The 20,364-nt window shown below is 42.9% G+C and overlaps 1 protein-coding gene across 6 annotated transcripts; it reads left to right on the top strand.

The window, feature by feature from the left end:
- Positions 1-425: 425 nt before the first annotated feature.
- LOC114590952 (C-type lectin domain family 2 member D-like) lies at positions 426-20,228 on the top strand. Of its 6 annotated transcripts, XM_077925211.1 has the most exons (9): positions 447-918; positions 4,822-4,991; positions 5,120-5,337; positions 7,670-7,726; positions 8,524-8,592; positions 14,933-15,025; positions 16,524-16,708; positions 17,660-17,763; positions 18,700-20,228. In XM_077925211.1, the coding sequence occupies exons 4-9, from the start codon at positions 7,708-7,710 to the stop codon at positions 18,830-18,832; spliced, it is 603 nt and encodes a 200-aa protein (XP_077781337.1). In that variant the 5' UTR covers positions 447-918; positions 4,822-4,991; positions 5,120-5,337; positions 7,670-7,707; the 3' UTR covers positions 18,833-20,228. The 6 variants fall into 6 exon arrangements, with proteins under 6 accessions (XP_077781340.1, XP_077781338.1, XP_077781339.1 ...); XM_077925214.1 differs by lacking the exons at positions 5,120-5,337; positions 18,700-20,228 and adding an exon at positions 18,559-18,602 and having other exon boundaries at positions 426-918; positions 16,524-16,719; XM_077925212.1 differs by lacking the exon at positions 5,120-5,337 and having other exon boundaries at positions 435-918; positions 16,524-16,719; positions 18,700-18,826.
- Positions 20,229-20,364: the final 136 nt, after the last annotated feature.

The following is a 20,364-nucleotide window of genomic DNA, read 5'->3' as shown; positions in this document are numbered from 1 at the left end:
GAACACAGCCATGTAAGCTTCAGGTAGGTAGCCATGTTGGTAGGACACAGTCGAAATAAATAAATAAAAACAAGAAAATGGTCCAGTAGCAATTACAGCCATATAAGTTTGTCTAAACTCCTTTGTAGCCATATGAGCTGATGGGTTCCTGCAGTGCTTTTTTTCAGGGGGGGGGGGGACGACGCAGGGATAAGCATACCCCTAAACATTTTGTGGATCTAAGTTTGGCCTCATTGAGGGGCAGTATTTCAATATGAGTAGGGAAATGACAGTACCCCTAAACATTTTTTTAAAAGAAAAAAAAAGCACCGGGTTTCTGCTGGCGTGCCACTCATTTCTGAGCCACGGATGCACCCGATCTCACTAGACAAAGAGGATAGCAAAAAGGAAATAGCAACGCCTTCCCACAAAGTGGAATCGCTGACCACAGAGCCAAAGAATTCGAAGCATTTCTGGGAGTCAAGATTAACAAGGCATTTTTGCAGACATGAGCTTTTGCGTGTTTCAGCTCCTTTCCTCAGAACAAAAGCAGGCTGTTTAAGTAGGCGTGGAAACTGGAGGAAAGCTAGGCGTGGAATAGGAGCTTCCCAAATGCTTTGCCTAGTTTTCATGGTAGCAAATAAGCATGAGAAGTTGCCTCCTATCGCCGTATCTGCTGCTTGTTTTCCTGCTGTTTTGCTCCGGGCGCCGGAGAAGCGTCACGTGGGCTCGATCATTATCTGCCTCCTGCTTCGTCATGGTAAGTGTTTTTCCAATGACGCTTCTCACGGGGTTTTGGTGTCGCAGTGTTTCTGCTAACGGATCAGACATGGCAGCTGGAACCCTGGAGAGCCACTGAACTTAGGTGATTCATCACAAGGTCCTGCCTCTCACCCTTCAGCGCCCAGGCGAGGTGTACTCAAAAGAGATTCCTCCGGGGTAAGCTGCTGCTGGCACTTTCCCTCCAGTCCTCCTCGCTCGGTCGTGCCTGTCGCCTGAGATCACTAGCCTCAGAATCCCTTCTTTGGGGGATCGTATATCACTATTCAGCAGACGTCTGAGGCGCGCCCTGGCGTACAGGGAGCTGGAGACAAAGAAAAGGGGTGTGTCAGATGGAGGGGGCTGCGCAGGAAGGGAGAAAGGAAGGGATCAGATGGAATCCAGAACCTGTAGATTCTGTAGAATCTGCTTGCTCTTCCGGCCGACCTATTTCTTGAGCTTTCACCCTGTTTTACTGGCACAAAGCTCACCCGTGTGCTCTGATTTGTTGGTGGGCGGGCTTTGTGACAGCAAGCATTCAACAAGCATGTGGTTGTGGGGTGTTTATATGTCTTCTGGTTTCTTTTCTAAATTGAATTCAGTGCTCCTTTTTAATTGCACAAACTTATCTCCCCCCCCCCCCATGAGCTCTTGAATGCCTTCCACAAATTACTGACAACCCAGAGGTGCCATACAATTGCAGGCACCAGTGAGGGGAGAGTGCACACCAGAAGTTAACATTTCTTCTGTATCCTGCCACTGGACAGCAGCTGATAAGAGGGGGGAACAAGGGGAAAGGGCAGAGGGAAGTTTGGTGCATTCTGGTCCATCCATCCTGCAAGAAATAGCAGCTCTAGTCCTGCGTGGGTGTTGATTCCAGCTGGTGTGCCCAGAGACCATGATTGATTATTACCTAGGCACCTTATTAGCCTCTTGTTCCCTAAAAGCTCTGTAAGCAACTCACACTGAAGAACATCTACATATATACTGTATATTAAACCGGGGGGGGGGGGGGGATAAAACGAGAAAAATGACATTAAACGTTAACATTCCATACAGTATCAGTGCTCCGCCCCCAGTAACAGTGATGCAGTGGTACCTTGGATTAAGTACTTAATTCCTTCTGGAGGCCCGTTCTTACCCTGAAACTGTTCTTAACCTGAAGCACCACTTTAGCTAATGGGACCTCCCGCTGCTGCCGTGCTGCCGCCACGCGATTTCTGTTCTCATCTTGAAGCAAAGTTCTTAACCCAAGGTACTATTTCTGGGTTAGCGGAGTCTGTAACCTGAAGCATATGTAACCTGAAGCGTATGTAACCCGAGTTACCACTGTACAGTATAAAACTGTATCTAAACATTAAAACAAAACAATGCCCCCACCCAAAAGTCTTAATCCCCACCACCCAAAAAACAAGGCCCACTGCTGCTAATCTATGTGTGGGGTGGGGGTGGGTGGGGATTAAGGCTTCCTCCAGGGATGATCTGGTGGCTCTCCTCACCTTGCTGAGAGAGCAAGAAGAGAGGGTCAGTGTTTACCTGTTCTGCAGCTGTCCCTACCAGCTCAGGGAGTCCCATTGCCTCTGTCCTGCCAGCAATTGGCAACAATAGCAGGCAGGAGCAATAGCTGCCACCTGCCCTTTCCTGGATGACGGGGGTGGTGTGGTGTGGTGGTGGTACTGGGTGCTGCTCAGCAGCCCAAGACTGGTGGCAACTGGCAATAGCTGCTCTCTGCCCCCGCTCATTTTTTTTTTTTTTTTAGAATTGCATTTAGGCATACCATGTGATCTGGACATTTGCTTTTGCCAGAAACTGCTAGCGCATACTCTGGAAAAGCTCTTTGCCTTTTGATCTTAAAGTATCGAGGGCGCAATCACATCTGTGGGATTTTCTCCACACCCATGAAGGCGAGAGATTCCCTTTAGGAGAATAAAATCTGACGGCCTAAGCCTGGATTCTGTGCAAGGACAGGGGCAAATATAGCATACACTACCAAGGGTTGCAAGGGACGCGGGTGGCACTGTGGGTTAAGCCACAGAGCCTTGGGCTTGCCGATCAGAAGGTCGGCGGTTCGAATCCCCACGACAGGGTGAGCTCCCGTTGCTTGGTCCCTCTCCTGCCAACCTAGCAGTTCAAAAGCACATCAAAGTGCAAGTAGATAAATAGGTACCGCTCCAGCGGGAAGGTAAACGGCGTTTCCATGCACTGCTCTGGTTCGCCAGAAGCGGCTTAGTCGTGCTGGCCACATGACCCGGAAGCTGTACGCCGACTCCCTTGGCCAATAAAGCGAGATGAGCGCCGCAACCCCAGAGTCGGTCACAACTGGACCTAATGGTCAGGGGTCCCTTTACCTTTACCTTTACCAAGGGTTGTAGTTCAGGAATCAATCGTTGAGGGTTCCCCCGAACAACCTGTTTAATGAACATTCATGCTGACCTGCTTCCACAGAATTCAAGAGGTAGTTAGATTACATCTGGTCTTTACTGACTATTTGTTCTGATTTGCTCATGGGGTGGTTACACCAGCAGAAGGATTCCTCGTTCCTTTCTCCTGATTTGATTGTGGAGTGTTTAATTGTCTTCCCACACCGAATATGTTTCAGTTCAGTTCACTGTCACTTTCCTAACTGCAAAAAGTCCATTTTAAAAAAGTGGATTTGTTCTGCTAGCCTGACAGAAGGCTTTAATTCACTTTTAAGTGCTCAAGTCTAACTTGAACCCGTCCTTCAACATACTGACAGCCTGGAGGGAGTTGGAATGCATTTATTACATGCAGGCCTAGGAGTCAACTCCTAGGCCTACACTCAACAGCTGCTGCCACCACAAAAGCCTTTGGAGGAGATACTTCAGTTTTATTATTGCCAACATATTGTTTTCTGTGACCACACAAAAGGAGACTGTTTATACTCAACAGAGAAAAGCACTGTTGATAAAACATAATGACTTCAGCGCCAGAAAGTAAAGTGAAGGAGGGAATGGAATGGAAAGTATTCTAGAAAGGATATTTCTTCATGCACAATGGCCGAGAGCCTTAAGAAAACAATAAAAACCTGTAAACATGCAAAGATTTCTGCCCACATCTCAGGGCCTTTCAACTCCCCCTCACCAGTAACTTTTTCATATAGGGCAGGCATAGGCAAACTTGGCCCTCCAGTTGTTTTGGGGCAACTCCCATGATCCCTAGCTAACAGGACCAGTGGTCAGGGTTGATTGGAATTGTAGTTCCAAAACATCTGGAGGGCCGAGTTTGCCTATGCCTGATTTAGGGAGTGTTTTTGAACCCTCCCCTCCCCCTCTGCACAAGCATTTTGGATTCTAGACATACAAAATGCTTGATTTATTCCTTTCCAACCTATTTCCAAAGAGGGTGGAAAATATATGTTAAATGTTTTTAGATGCTTTCAATTCATAGAATCATAGAATCATGGAGTTGGAAGAGACCACAAGGGCCATCGAGTCCAACCCCCTGCCAAGCAGGAAACACCATCAGAGCACTCCTGACATATGGTTGTCAAGCCTCTACTTAAAGACCTCCAAAGAAGGAGACTCCACCACACTCCTTGGCAGCAAATTCCACTGTCGAACAGCTCTTACTGTCAGGAAGTTCTTCCTAATGTTTAGGTGGAATCTTCTTTCTTGTAGTTTGGATCCATTGCTCCGTGTCCGCTTCTCTGGAGCAGCAGAAAACAACCTTTCTCCCTCCTCTATGTGACACCCTTTTATATATTTGAACATGGCTATCATATCACCCCTTAACCTCCTCTTCTCCAGGCTAAACATGCCCAGCTCCCTTAGCCGTTCCTCATAAGGCATCGTTTCCAGGCCTTTGACCATTTTGGTTGCCCTCCTCTGGACACGTTCAGTTTGTCAGTGTCCTTCTTGAACTGTGGTGCCCAGAACTGGACACAGTACTCCAGGTGAGGTCTGACCAGAGCAGAATGCAGTGGCACTATTACTTCCCTTGATCTAGATGCTATACTCCTATTGATGCAAGAGTATAGCATCCCTTGATCTAGATGCTATACTCCTATTGATGATTGTTCTTTGGTGTTTTCAAGACCGTTTTCATTTCATTCTTTCGTTGTAGCTTTCATAGGCACAATGAACCTGGTTCAAACCATGCCATCTCCAGCTAAAAAGACTTATGGCGGTGCTGGGAAAGACTTTTGTGTGATACCTCAGTGAGCTGCTGCCAGTCAGATCCTGCAGAACTGAGTGCAAGGACCAAAGGCAACATACAGTCTTCTACAGTCAAAGGTAAGGATCGGCAACTTTTCAAATCTGTCTCTGTGGCCACATTCTGCCAGTGGTCATCTGTTGGGGCTAGCACCCCTTTCCCTCTCTCTTTTTGTCCTCCTCTTTTTCCTTCTCTTTTCTACCTGCAGAAATGCAGGCCTTGGTCCAGAAGCTGTCCTCTTTGCAAGAACATGTCAAAGACATTTTAAAGCATGTAGAGTTGGAAGGGATCCTGAGGGTCATCTAGTCCAACCCCCTGCGATGCAGGAATATGGAGCCATCCCATACGGGAATCGAACTCGCAACCTTGGCATTATCAGTGGCATGCAGGGATGGGGGAGAAACTTGACTCCGTTCACGCTTAAAGGTAAACCTAACAAATCTGTACTTTCTGAAGCGATCATGCAAAAACTGAAGCAAAAGCCATCTTTTAATAATAATAATAATAATAATAATAATAATAATAATTTATACCCCGCCCATCTGGCTGGGCATCCCCAGCCACTCTGGGCGGTTTCCAAAAAATATTAAAATACTGTGATACATCAAACATTAAAAGCTTCCCTAAACAGGGCTGCCTTTGGATGTCTTCTAAAAGTCTGGTAGTTCTCTTTGACATCTGGTGGGAGGGCGTTCCACAGGGAGGGCGCCACTACCGAGAAGGCCCTCTGCCTGGTTCCCTGTAACGGCTTCTCGCAAGTGAGGGAACTGCCAGAATGTGCACGTTTTTGAATTTTGCAGCACAGGTCTCCAGCCAAGTAATGTATACAAAAATGTATATATAAAGAGTAAAGTGTGCATAAAAATGCATATATTAATGAATATAGCTTATAATGTTTTATACTAGGGGAAATTGCTTAGCAAAAATGCACGTTAGGCAAAATGGCATATTTTGTCATATACTGGGAGAAATCAGCAATAAAATGCAGGTACTTTTCATGCAGACTTTTTTTTTAAAAAAGTCACAAACTGACATGGAAAACTGAAGAGAAGAAAAGTGAGAAACTAAGAGAAACCAAAACTGGCAGGTGGGTTGTTCCAGGATGCTGAATATTACCTTCATGGCAGCATCCAAAACTACCTTGGTGGGCCTTAAAAGCTGTGTTGCAACACTGGAAACATGAGGGAGGTTGTTCGAAATACAGGATTTGCCTGTATGAAGTTAAATAACTTCATTCACCTTAAGTCTCTAAAGTCACCCTGCTACAACAAGGGTGTCTCTGGACCTTAAATTGAGGCTCATAAAACAAAAAATAATATTTAGAATATACTGAACCCCATTACGTTTGTTTAAAAAAGGGCTATCTAAGGAGATGCAATAGGGATAATGGTTCTCTAAAACGCATGTTTTTTCATTGTCCTATATTGAAAGATTTTGGTAGAGGGTAACTGAAACTATCAACAGAACTGTACGGAAAAAACTTACATTTACAGAACAAAATATCCTTTTGAATTATATGCTCAGCGCATGGTACCTTACAAAAGGACAATGCGAGTGGACTCTCCGTGCCCTTACCACGGCAAAAAGACTGATACTGATGAATTGGAAAAAAATGCAGCTCCCTTCTACGATTGAAGACCTATACAAACTCACAACATGTGAACATTCTGCATATAAATGCAGATTTGCCATGGACAAATTCCATGATATTTGGAATCCATTCTTACAAATACTGTAATAGGTTAAGATCTGGTACGATACCAACTTTGTAAAATATACAGTTTTGGGTCCCCCCTTTACTTTCCCTTCTTCACGGGTTCTGTTTCTCTTTTTCTTTTTCTCTCTTTTATTTACGTATCACCATGTTTAAAAAGATAAAGGACCCCTGACAGTTAAGTCCAGTTGCGAATGACTCTGGGGTTGCGGCGCTCATCTCGCTTTACTGGCCGAGGGAGCTGACGTTTGTCTGCAGGCAGTTTTTCCGGGTCATGTGGCCAGCATGACTAAGTCGCTTCTGGTGAAACCAGAGCAGCGCACGGAAATGCCATTTACCCCCCCCCCCCGGAGCGGTACCTATTGATCTACTTGCACTTTGACATGCTTTCGAACTGCTAGATTGGCAGGAGCTGGGACAGAGCAATGGGAGCTCACCCCATCATGGGGATTCGAACTGCCGACCTTCCAATCGGCAAGACCTAGGCTCAGTGGTTTATACCACAGCGCCACCCACATCCCATGCTTAGTGCACATATAATTATGTACTTTTTAGCTTTCAATAAAGATGTCTGATCGCCAAAGAATTGATGCTTTTGAATTATGGTGCTGGAGGAGACTCTTGAGTGTCCCATGGACTGCAAGAAGATCAAACCTATCCATTCTTAAGGAAATCAGCCCTGAGTGCTCACTGGAAGGACAGATCCTGAATCTGAGGCTCCAATACTTATAAGTATCCTCATAAGAAGATAAGACTCCCTGGAAAAGACCCTGATGTTGGGAAAGATGGAGGGCACAAGGAGAAGGGGACGACAGAGGATGAGATGGTTGGACAGTGTTCTCGAAGCTACCAGCATGAGGTTGACCAAACTGCAGGAGGCAGTGGAAGACAGGAGTGCCTGGCATGCTCTGGTCCATGGGGTCATGAAGAGTCGGACACGACTAAACGACTAAACAACAACAAAGATGTCTGGTTAAAAAAATCAAAACCCAAGTTGATCGATTAACATTGCTGGTAACAGGGACCTCTTTGTCTTCCCTGAAGGTTGAGAGCTGTTGTACTCAGCATGGAAGGATCCCAAGATGGCAGAAGATACCACAGGTGAGGCATAATAATCTTGTTTGTTGCACGCAGTGGATAACTAGAGGTGGCAGGGCAAAATCTTGAGGGCAAACCTCTCTCACTGACTCCAGGGATGAAACTCTATCCCAGAATGTTTTATTGGAGAGAGGATTAATTCTGGGTGTGGTGAAAAAGATACTTCCTTTCAGATACATGTGATAACCCAGTATCTCTCTGTTACAATTTATTTACAGTCATACCTTGGTTGCCGAACGCCTTGGAACTCGTACATTTTGGCTCCTGAATGATCGAAAACTGGAAGTGAGTGTTCAAGTTTTTGAACAATTTTCAGAAGCCGAATGTCTGGCACGGCTTCTGATTGGCTGCAGGGAGCTCCTGCAGCCAATCAGAAGCTGTGCTTTGGTTTCCAAATATTTTGGTAGTCAAATGGATTTCTGGAATGGATGCCATTCAACTTCCAAGGTACGACTGTATATTGTATAGAAACTCCCCAAGATTGCTTTGAGAACTTAATTGAGCCATTTCCCAAGAAAATATGACCATCTGAGACCCACTCAACACAGGTAGTAAAATCCCCGAGTCAAGTCATAAAATCTGGGAGTCTTTGCTGTTCTTAGGCACCAGGTCATTTTCTGAACTGGCCCCAAACCTACCACAGTATACTGAATTTTGGTCCCGTTCTAGAAATGCTTCCATCCCAGTTGTCACCTGGAGTTTTGTCCTAATTCAATTACAAAAGGTGAGGGGGATTTCATATGTGGTGCCACACATGAGAAGATAACACTGGTTCTTGACCACTTATGCTTACTTTACAGATAGAGCCACTGTCAACAGTGAACTGATGACTCCTGAGAGACCTGCTGCAAGGGAAGCAGGAAATGCTGGTAGATAGTTATTTTGGGTCCAACTCTGGTTTTAAATACATAAATCCTTTTTTCTTCTTCTTCTTATGTCGGAGGTTACAGAATCCTCCCCCAGCCTTTTATTAATCAAAATCCTTCTATGTTTCTTAGCAATATGTGTTACTTGGAAGCAGATTACATCCAAATTTAACTTCTTCGCTACATGCTCAATCTTACTTATTTTTGTTTTGTTATTAAGTCCATTTACATTCCAAGTTAAGATTTTTAATGCCATCTTGTTTTTATTTATTTTTCTTTCACTTTGACCTCTGTTGAGTCTACCTCTTCCTGTTCTGTTCCAGTCCAAATGCCCTTTCTCCTGCTAGCTCTTTCCCATATTTTCTCCAGAATTTATCTGCTTCTGTGGATCCTGACACCTTTGTTTTCTCCCTTTATACATAAAAGATACTCCCTCTGTTTTTTGTTTTTTTTTTAATATTTTTTATTGCTTTGTTTTCCAGGGTCAAAGTACAACATTAATACATCGTCAATAACACAACAAGAGCTTTTTTTTTTTTTTTTTTACAAAGTAAAAAAACAAAAAAGAAAAAGATTCACTTTTTCAGATCCTTTTTCAACATCAACTGGACTTCCCCACATCCTCCATCCCTGCTTTCTTTACAATAAAAATCAACAGCAAATTAAAACCTTGTTTCATGTGTATTTGTATTTTCATCTAATTATTTACTCTAAAAGTTAAACTTTTCTCAAACATAACTTAGTTTCAATCATTTCCGAATCTCAATACTGAAGCTTGTTTTTCTCAAAACTTAGCAAATTCTCAACATTCATATAACTTAAAATGTTTTTGTAAATAGTCCTTAAATTTTTTCCAGTCCTCTTCCACTGCTTCTTCTCCCTGGTCTCGGATTCTGCCGGTCATTTCAGCCAATTCCATGTAGTCCATCAGTTGCGTGTGCCATTCTTCCAGTGTGGGTAACTCCTGTGCTTTCCAGTATTTGGCTATAAGGATTCTTGCTGCTGTAGTTGCATATAGAAAGAAAGTTCTATCTTTCTTTAGCACTCTCTGGCCCACAATGCCCAGGAGGAAGGCTTCTGGTTTCTTATGAAAGGTATACTTAAATACCTTTTTCAACTCGTTATAAATCATTTCCCAAAAAGCCTTCACCCTCGGGCATGTCCACCAGAGGTGAAAGAATGTTCCTTCAGCCTCCTTACATTTCCAACATTTATTATCAGACAAATGATATATCTTTGCAAGTTTGACTGGGGTCATGTACCACCTGTACATCATTTTCATAATATTTTCTTTTAAGGCACTACATGCCGTAAATTTCATACCGGTGGTCCATAACCTTTCCCAGTCTTCAAACATAATGTTGTGTCCAATATCTTGTGCCCATTTTATCATGGCTGATTTAACTGTCTCATCTTGAGTATTCCATTTAAGCAACAAGTTATACATTCTTGAAAGCACTTTCGTCTTAGGTTCAAGTAGTTCTAACTCTAATTTTGATTTTTCCTCCTGGAAACCAATTTTTTTGTCCTTTTTAAAAATCTCTAAAATTTGGGCATAATGAAACCAGTCTCGCACCTTTCCTTTCAATATTTCAAAGCTCTGCAACCTCCAAGTGTCCCCTACTTTTTCTATTATTTCACAGTATTTTGCCCAGCCACCCCCCATATTAAGTATTTTTGTGGCCTTAGCCTCTATTGGTGACAGCCACCTCGGAGTTTTGTTTTCGAGTAAGTCCTTGTATTTAGTCCAGACAATAAACAAAGATTTCCTGACAATATGGTTTTTAAATAACTTATGAGACTTTACCTTGTCGTACCACAGATATGCATGCCATCCAAAAGCATTGTTGAACCCTTCCAGATCTAGGACATCAGTGTTTTCTAGCAAAAACCAATCTTTCATCCAGCAGAGGGATGCAGCTTCATAATACAACCTTAAGTCCGGCAGGGCAAATCCCCCTCTTTCCTTTGCATCTGTTAATATTTTAAATTTTATTCGGGGCTTTTTGCCCTGCCAGACAAACTTCATAATGTCCCTCTGCCACTTTCCAAAACACTCCACCCTGTCCACGATCTGCAGGGCCTGAAACAAAAACAGCATTCTTGGCAATACATTCATCTTAACTGCTGCAATTCTTCCCAACAAGGAAAGTTTCAATCTTGACCAGATTTCTAAGTCCTTTTTAATTTCAGACCAACATTTTTCATAATTATCTTTAAACAAGTTCAAATTTTTCCCAGTCAAATTAACCCCCAGGTATTTCACTTTTTTAACCACATTTAGCTCCGTTTCCTTCTGAAACCCCTCTATTTCTAAAGGTGTCAAGTTTTTCACCAAAACCTTAGTTTTTTGTTTATTTAGCTTGAATCCCGCCACCCGACCAAACTCAGAGATTAGTTCTAAAGCTCTTTTTGTACTGGGTTCTGGCTCCTGTAATGTCAAAACCAAATCATCTGCAAAGGCCTTCAGTTTATATTGTTTTCCTCCGACCTGTATTCCTTCCACCAGCTGGTCCTTCCTAATCAAGTTCAGCAACACCTCCAGGACAGAAATAAATAGCAAGGGTGATAGGGGGCACCCCTGTCGTGTTCCTTTTTCAATTTTAAACTCCTCTGTCACCACATTATTTACTATCAATTTAGCTTTTTGTTCTGAATAAATTGCTTCAATACCATTTTGAAACGCCCTTCCCACTCCCATCCCTTCCAAATTTTTCTTCATAAATTTCCAAGATATGTTGTCAAAGGCCTTCTCCGCATCTATGAATATCAAAACTGCTTTCGTATTCAAGTTTGTCTGTAGTAGTTCCAGGACATCCACAATGTTCCTAGTGTTATCAGACAAATGTCTGCCGGGGAGGAAGCCTGCTTGGTCTTTATGAATTACTTCATTTAAAACTTTTTTCAATCTATTTGCCAAAATATCAGCAAAAATCTTGTAATCCACATTTAGGAGTGAGATAGGACGATAGTTCTTAAGTTGAGTCTTTTCGGATTCCAATTTTGGTATCAAAGTAATGAATGCCTCTTTCCACGATTCTGGTGCCCCCTTCCCCTCCATAATTTGGTTGCATACCTCCATCAGTGGTTGAATCAAATATTCCTTCAATGTCTTATAATACTTGGAGGTAAGTCCATCTGGGCCCGGGGATTTGCCTAATTGCATGTTCTGAATGGAACTTTCAATTTCCTGTTGTGTTATTTTATAGTTCAGGGCTGTTTGTTTATCTTGTGTTAATTTTTCCAGGCCATAGCTTTTTAAAAATTTATTTATCTCAGTCTCCACTTGGGGTCCTTGGGTATACAATTTTTTAAAATATTTCTGGAAACACTTTCTAATTTCCTCTGGTTTCTGAATACATTCTCCTTCAACCTCTAGATTGGTAACAAAGTTCAATTTTTGTCTCCTTTTCAGCTGCCATGAAAGCAGCTTCCCACATTTATTTGCCGATTCAAATGATCTTTGTCTCATCTGTTTAATTTTCCATTCAACTTCTTGATTTATCAGTTTCGCATATTGTGCTTGATGGAATTTTATTTCTCTTAAAACTTCTTTTGATTTTGGGTTAAGTCTCAACCTTCTCTCTCCGTCCTTTATCTTTTCCAAAATCTTGTCCTTTTTACCATTCCAGAGTTTTTTCCTAATAGTGTTCTGTTGTATCAGAAAACCTCTCATAACAGCTTTACTTGCGTCCCAGATTGTTTTCTTTTCCACCGAAGTGTTCAAATTTATTTCAAAAAAGTCTTTCATCGTTTTTTGGGCCTTCTTTACAATCTCCTGATCTCTAAACAAAGAGTCATTCATTCTCCATCTGAAGGATCCAGCTGGTGTGAGTCTCAAATCCATTTTCAAGGCATTATGGTCGGAGCAAGTTTTGGGGCAGATTTCAATTTTTTTGGTCTTAGGTGCCAGTCCTCTAGATATCCAGATTTGGTCGATTCGTGTCCAAGATAGGTGGGCCTCAGAAAAGAATGTTCCCTCTTTACCTAGAGGGTTCTTTACCCTCCAAATGTCAATCAAGTCCATATTGTCTGTAAGTTCAAAAAAAGTCTTTGGTAGTCTGCCATCTTTGGTCAAGTTTTGGTTTTGTGACTTGTCCATATGTGTGGAGACAACCCCATTCATATCTCCCATCAGAATGATGTTATTATAGTCAACATGGTCCAGCATTGTCTCATGCAGCTTCTTGTAAAATTCTGATTTCCCCTCATTCGGTGCGTAGATTCCTACTATCAGGAATTTTTCTCCTTGTGTTTGTATTTCAATCGCCAGAATTCTTCCTTGTTCATCTTTAAACACAAATTTTGGTGCTAGGCTCTCCTTAGCATATATCACTACTCCTCTTTTCTTGACTTTGTCTGATGAAATAAATTCTTGGCCTAGTCTCTTGTTAATTAATACTCTTCTGTGGAGCCTGGTCACATGAGTTTCTTGAAGACAAATGACGTCTAGTTGTTCTTTCCTCAATATATGAAAAATCCTTTTCCTTTTTTCAGGGGAATTTGCACCATGAATGTTCCAACTGAAGAGCTGCAGAGACATCCTGGATCAGTTTGTCAGCCAATAGGGTTGTCTCCCTTGTCGTCTATTCCTGGAGGTGGATCTTTTTGACCAAGCAAGGGGGGTGGCCAGGTACCTGCTGTTCCTTTCCGAAGGTCCTCCCCGTGATCGTTCAGGAACTTTTCTTGCTCCTCCGCTGTTCTGATTCTTACCTTCTTCTCTTTCCAGTTGAAAGATAGGCCTTGGGGGAATTCCCACCTGTAAGGAATTGTGTTGTTTCTGAGTAATCTTGCCAGATCTTTATATGTAGTTCTTAAGTCCAACAGCTGTTTTGGTATGTCTCTGAAGATTTCTGCTGTCTTTCCCTGTATCACCAATGAATTTTTGAAATGTAGGCCGAGTATATTATCTTTTTCTTGCTTAGATCTCAATATGACCAAGCAATCTCTTGGTTTATCCTTTTTGGCCACTCTTCCCAGTCTAAAGGCGGTGACAATTTTAAAGTCCTTCTCTTCTGCCAAACCCCAGAACTTGGATATTTCTGCAGTCAAAAAGCTGATCAGATCTTCCTTTTCTGATTCTGGGATATTTCTAAGCCTAAGATTGCTTTCTTTGCTTTTCAGCTCCGCCATAGACAGGTAGGCCTGCTGTTCAGTAACTTGTCTACTCAGTGGTCTTACTTCTCCTCTTAGTTCCTCTATCCTTTTTGTATTTAGGTCTGCTTTTGCACTTGCTTCCTCGGCTAATTTTCGACTCTCTGTTGAAGTCTTTTCAATATTTCCTATCGCCTGTGTGTTTTGAGCAACTTGGTCTGTCAATTTATTAATTGTAGCTGTCACCTGATCAAATTTAGCCGCTTGTTCATCAGCTTTTTTATTTAAAGCTGCCAGTTGGTCCAATATTTCTTTAGAGATAGGGTCTAGCCCTCCTGCAGCCATATCTTCCAAAACTGGCTGTTTAGATTGTCCTTCTTGCAGACCCGTCACAATTGGGACTGATGACCTACGATGCTGCACAGGCAAAGTTAATTGCAATAGTTCAGCTTGTTTTGCTTTTTTGCCGGCCCTTGTTTTTCCTGCACCACTCATTCCACAGCTGTCTATGTTTCAAGGTCAAATTATAAATCCCATGGGAAAGGCAATCCAAAAAGTAAACATCCAGACACAAAAAAAAGAAATAAATTCCAAAACAACCAGCAGTTCTCAGAGACTTATAGTTCTACAATCCAGCAGGGGGAGCACCCCAGAAGTTAGAGAGGAAAGATGGAAATTTTCCTTTAAGTTCCCAAGTAGGGTTACATAAAAGATACTCCCTCTGGGTTGCCCAACGTTAGGGGATTTTGTTGTATCTCAGTGCATCCATAAAGTACTTATACTTTACTCTTTTTTTTTAAGCAGTCTCATTTGTAGTCCAATGTTCTAGGACAGTAATGTTCTTGGACTACAAATCCCATCATCCCTGACCTTTGGCCATGTGGTCTGATGGAATTTGAAGTCCAACAACCACCATAGCACATGATGTTTTGGAATGGCTGCCTTAGAATACATCTCATGGAAAGCAGGCAGCTAAGGCAGGCATACCCTAAAGTCGTGGTTTGGAATGAATTTGCAGTGCCTTGTCTTGAATGTCAAATTCTCACAGAACTGTAGCAACAAACAGACTGATTTGTTTGCTTTCGTGACCATCATTCACTTGGGTCCCCAAATGTTGTTGAACTACAACTCCCATCATCCCTAGCCAGCAAGGCCAGAGCTCAGGGATGATGGGAGTTGTAGTCCAACAACATCTGGGGACCCAAGGTTGAGAAACACTGCCTCAGACCCTTTCCCTTCTGTTTTTCAGTTTTCATCCCAAAGTGCATTAAAGACAAAAAATATACATTAGCAGTTGTTGCCGTCATCACAGCTTTGGTCATTACTATAATCGCATTGGCTGGTGAGTAGAGAAAACTTTGTGCTTTAACCCTGACATAATTATTTATGATTTATTGCTTCTTTCTGCCTTTGACTTGTAGATTCCTTCCCTCACCGAACTGCATTTGCTGCCTCATAATAGTCCAATACAGCGGTACCTCGGGTTACAAACTTCAGGTTACAGGCTCTGCTAACCCAGAAGTAGTACCTCTGGTTAAGAACTTTACCTCAGGATGAGAACAGAAATCGTGCGGTGGTGGCAGCGGGAGGCCCCATTAGCTAAAGGGGTACCTCAGGTTAAGAACGTTTTCAGGTTAAGAATGGACCTCTGGAAGGAATTAAGTTTGTAACCAGAGGTACCACTGTATAGATTTCTGCTTCAGAGTACATTCTCAGGCTGCAGTAGAATTGAGGTGGGCCCTTCTGCACTTCAGTAAGCACCATCGTGAGAATGGATTTCCCAGCCCTTATGTGCAGTTATTTATTTATTTAAAAAACTCTTCTAACAGGGCCAGTGCCAGATTTATGTGTAAGTTAAACAAGCTATAGCTTAGGGCCCTACTCTCTTGGGGCCCCCCAAAAAACTTAAAGGGGGAAAAAACTGGATGTACATTTCCAAAATATAAGATAAAAAACAAATAAAGTAAAACCTACATACAGCAACAGTGTTTTGTGTTGTGTATGGACCTATGAGGTCCATAAATTACCATACAGCATATATTCAACACACACACAAAAAAACCAAAACAGCGACAATTTGTTGTTGATAAAGGACAGCTGGACCTATAAAGGGCCCTATTACTGTCTGGAAATTTTGATGAAAAACACTAACCCCTCTCTTGCAAAGTTGAGGAAGTAAAGGAGAGGAAAATGGCTCCCTAATTATATCTGATTTGATGTTCTTTGAGATTTATATGCTGTCTCCAAAACACTGAAACATCCTGCTCCATAAAATTCATTAAAACAGGCAACAGATGAACTCTGCATTTTCTCGAGCTCTGCTCTCCACAACATAGCAAAAATTAGTTTAAAACAAACTGATTAAAAATCAGTTAAAATGAAAGTTATAAATGAGGGGTCTGCTAAGCTGCGAGACTGGCTGCCTTTCCCAGAGCCATCTTGAGAACTGTTAACAGCAAGACATGCTACACACTTGAAAGATTAAATCTTAACTGAGAATATTGAGCTAGATAGTCTGACTTGGTGCCAGGCAGCTTCCTGTGATATTTTTATCCTATTTTTCCACTCGTAAATTTGTATTTGCACTAAGCAATGTGAACCACAGCAGTACAAATATATAATCTTTTAGTACGGGCACGAAATCTACCTGCCCAATAAACATACATAGCAGTAGTTGTTTAAATAAAAGAAAGAAAAGATCATGGCTTTTCCAAAAGAACCCTGGGAATTATAGTTCACTGCTACCCATACTACAATTCCCAAATGTTTCCCAGTATCTGTCCTCAGTGTTACAGAATCATTGTGAGCACTTACATTTGGGCAAATTGTTTCATTTCCAGTTAAAAAGCCACAGCCCTGTCCGCTGTGTCCTCCCGCTGTCGATGCTGCTTGCCCAGATCGATGGGTTGGGTACCTAGGGAAATGCTATTATACATCGGAAGACAAAAGGAACTGGAGCGACAGTGAATCTAGATGTTCCTTCCTTGGTGCCTCTTTGGCTGTGATTGATACCAAGCCTGATCTGGTAAGGAACAAGTTTGTATCCTCACTTGTGGGCTCATCGCCAGAAGCAAACAAGTACAGCTCCACCTGTAACTTATATTCCGGCTTTAAAGGTAAAGGTAAAGGGACCCCTGACCATTAGTTCCAGTCGTGACCAACTCTGGGGTTGCGGCGCTCATCTCGCTTTATTGGCCGAGGGAGCCGGCATACAGCTTCTGGGTCATGTGGCCAGCATGACTAAGCCGCTTCTGGCGAACCAGAGCAGCGCACGGAAACGCCGATACCTATTTATCTGTTTGCACTTTGACGTGCTTTCGAACTGCTAGGTTGGCAGGAGCAGGGACCCAGCAATGGGAGCTCACCCCATCGTGGGGATTCGATCGCCAACCTTCTGATCGACAAGTCCTAGGCTCTGTGGTTTAACCCACAGCGCCACCTGCGTTCCCAGCGCCACCTGCGTTCCCATTCCGGGTTTAATAATAATAATAATAATAATAATAATAATTTTAAAAAATACTAAATTTACAACAGGGTTCATGACACTTCGCAGAGCGACATAAGCAAAGTGCCCCAAGGAATTTGCAATCTTATCCCTGCGGCAGTGGGGAAGACAGCAGAAGGAGAGGTGGAAAGGGAGCAAGGAGTGGTGAATGGCAGTAAGAGATGATGTCAGGAACAGGAGGGAGGGAGGGGCATGGTGGTGGGGAGAGCAATGTGTAGCTGCCCCAAGAGAGCCAGTCTCGCACCCCCACTGCTGCCCTTGCACCCTACCCTCTCGATAAATGGCAAGGACACACATGCTGGGAAGTGGACATTGTAGTTCTGTCCCACCAGACAAGCTGCTACGGAACGGAAGGTCCCCTTTTTGCGGTATACCAGATATGATGATGCTGATAAAGATGAGATTTAAGTATTGAGTCCTAGAAGGTGGTAGAGGTATATAAACCACTGCTTGCCATTCCTTTCCTCCTAGGATTTTTTGTGGAATTTTACTCGTCCCTCTCATTATTGGATTGGTCTTTCAAGAGAAGCAGGTCAGCCCTGGAAATGGCCCAATGGGACAGAGTTTGGAAACCAGTGAGTGATTTCCACCCCCTCTTTGCCTGTGAATACGTGCCTGCTTTGGGTTTGGATTGTAAAAGTTGTCTTTTGCCTTAGTTTCCAGAGCTTATATACAGTACCCACAATTCACTGTGTGGAGCTGTAGCTGCAGACACCTTTTTATTCTGAAATACCATGCAGGAATAGGGAATATGTGGACATGGGAGCGGGGATGAGGTTTTGTTTAAATGATAATTAGTAGGTGAGAGTATTGCTTTGGTTATTGGATAGAGTTTTGCTAATATTTCCTGCTGCTGTTTATGCAGCCAGTGTCTTGTTTCCTCCCCATAAGTTGTAAAAAGGTAAAGGTAAAGGTACCCCTGCCCGTATGGGCCAGTCTTGACAGACTCTAGGGTTGTGCGCTTATCTCACTCTATAGGCCGGGAGCCAGCGCTGTCCGCAAACACTTCCGGGTCACGTGGCCAGCGTGACGAAGCTGCTCTGGCGAGCCAGCACCAGCACAGCACACGGAAACGCCGTTTACCTTCCCGCTAGTAAGCGGTCCCTATTTATCTACTTGCACCCGGGGGTGCTTTTGAACTGCTAGGTTGGCAGGCGCTGGGACCGAGCAACAGGAGCGCACCCCGCCGCGGGGATTCGAACCGCCGACCATGCGATCGGCAAGTCCTAGGCGCTGAGGTTTTACCCAGTGTTTATGCAGCCAGTGTCTTGTTTCCTCCCCATAAGTTGTAAGTTATGTGAAATATCGACATATTATATGATCCTCCTACCCTGCTGTGGTATAATGTACGTGTATATATTTTTCTTTAGTGTCACTTGGAGACCTTTGATAAGCAACTAGTAAGTTGAATAAATTAACAGATATTTGCTGTCATGTTTAACTCCAACCCTGCAGATGTTGCTTTAATGCAGAGAACAATACCTGCTTCTTCTTCTTGTTGTCTATTTCAGATTTACAGTGCGAGGCGAAGGCTTTTGCGCTTACATAAATGACCTTGGGGTCAGCAGCACCAAGTGCGCTGTGGTGAAGAACTTTGTCTGCAGCCTGGCGGATGCTTGCGCCAAGAGGAAACAAAACTTGTGATCCTCATTTGTTTAAAGCGAGCACTACTGGCTCTTTAGAGTCTCACTGGTAGAACCACTCTTTCTGCAGCTAGTTCCAGATATAATGCTCCATTTTGTTATCTGCCTATAAGAGAGATTTATCAAGAATAGCGGCAACTGTCTTGTCACTGCGTTTGAACCTCTCCTATGCCATAAACTCACAAGATGGCCTTAGACTACCATTGCCTTATCAGCCAGGGGCTGTTGGACTCCCAGCAGCCTCTGCCAGCACGACCGGTGACATGGGATTATGGGAGTTGTAGTCCAAAGCACCTGAAGCTTGTTGTATGGATGAACTGAGGCCTGAAAGGCACAGTTCCTAAGCCAATCACCAGCTGAGAAGCTGCCCTCCATCTTGTCTGAGGAATAAACTGTGAGCAGGACACGCAGCGATTTGAGGCTGTGTGGACGCTTGGCCAAGGATCCAAACATGCTTGCCGGATCTATCTAGCTGAATGCAAGAGGGTCTTATTTATTCCCTTCACCTCCGTTTGACTTTTCACATTCCTTATCGCAGTGCTATTTCCTTTCCAAGTAAGCACGTTCAGGCCTTATCACTTTCTTGCAGAGGGAACATTACTCCAAGCTAGTGATAGAAAGATGTTTACCTTTTTTGTCCATTGCTTCAAAGAACAGTTGCCATCTTGTGGTTTGAACTTGCCAGTGCTGGTCTCAAGTTGTGACTTTAAGGATTAGGGGCAGGTCATTAATACGTGGGGACCAAAAAACTCTCTAATATGAATGTTAAAAACTGCTGTGTAAAGATGTTTATAGAATCAGGTGAATGTGGGTTGTTGTTGTTTTTTCCAGTCTTGGCAATGATTCCAAACCAGAAGTGAGCAGAACCAAAGTCAAAAGTAGGCAAGGCCATTCCTTCTTATTTTCATCCATTCCTTATCTCTTATACACACACACTACATAACTAATTTTCTGCAGTAGCTCCCTATCTGTGGAATACCTTCCCTAAGGAGTCTCACTTGTTGCTGGGCAAAAACTTTTGTTTTCTCCTGGACACAATGATTAAATGCTTTTATTCTGTGTTTTAATATTTTTATATATTTTTTGCCTTAATGTTGCTCAGGTCTAACTCGTTTGCCTTAAGGTAAGAAAGATTCCCACACACCCCTTCTTGAAATAACTCATGAGAGGGGTCATATGTGTAAGAAAAACACCCCTCCCTTCAGTGTCTGTTCTGATATGTTCTGTTAAGAATGTCAGTTAACAGGGACCAACTGCCACCTCTTGATTCTTGCCTCAGGGATTAAAAACCCATCTTGTTGCAAGTGGTGGTTTTTAAAAAGTGCAAAATTGTGTTACATTTCTTTAACTATCTGACACATTTCGTTGAACTCTGCTAAGAATATTTGTTGTTGTTGTTGTTGTTGTTGCTTTGTTTAATAATAAAAAAGGTGGCAGCACCACCACACAGAAAAAAAATCTCTGGTTTTATGTGTTGGCATTAAGCAAAGGTTAAAAAATTGTTTAGGACTCTTGACTAATCCCCAACAGTTA

The sequence above is a fragment of the Podarcis muralis genome, chromosome 2, assembly GCF_964188315.1.
Source record: "Podarcis muralis chromosome 2, rPodMur119.hap1.1, whole genome shotgun sequence".
NCBI lineage: Eukaryota > Metazoa > Chordata > Lepidosauria > Squamata > Lacertidae > Podarcis > Podarcis muralis.
The sequence above is the reverse complement of the archived record's forward strand: the minus strand, read 5'-3'. Positions and strand labels throughout refer to the sequence as shown.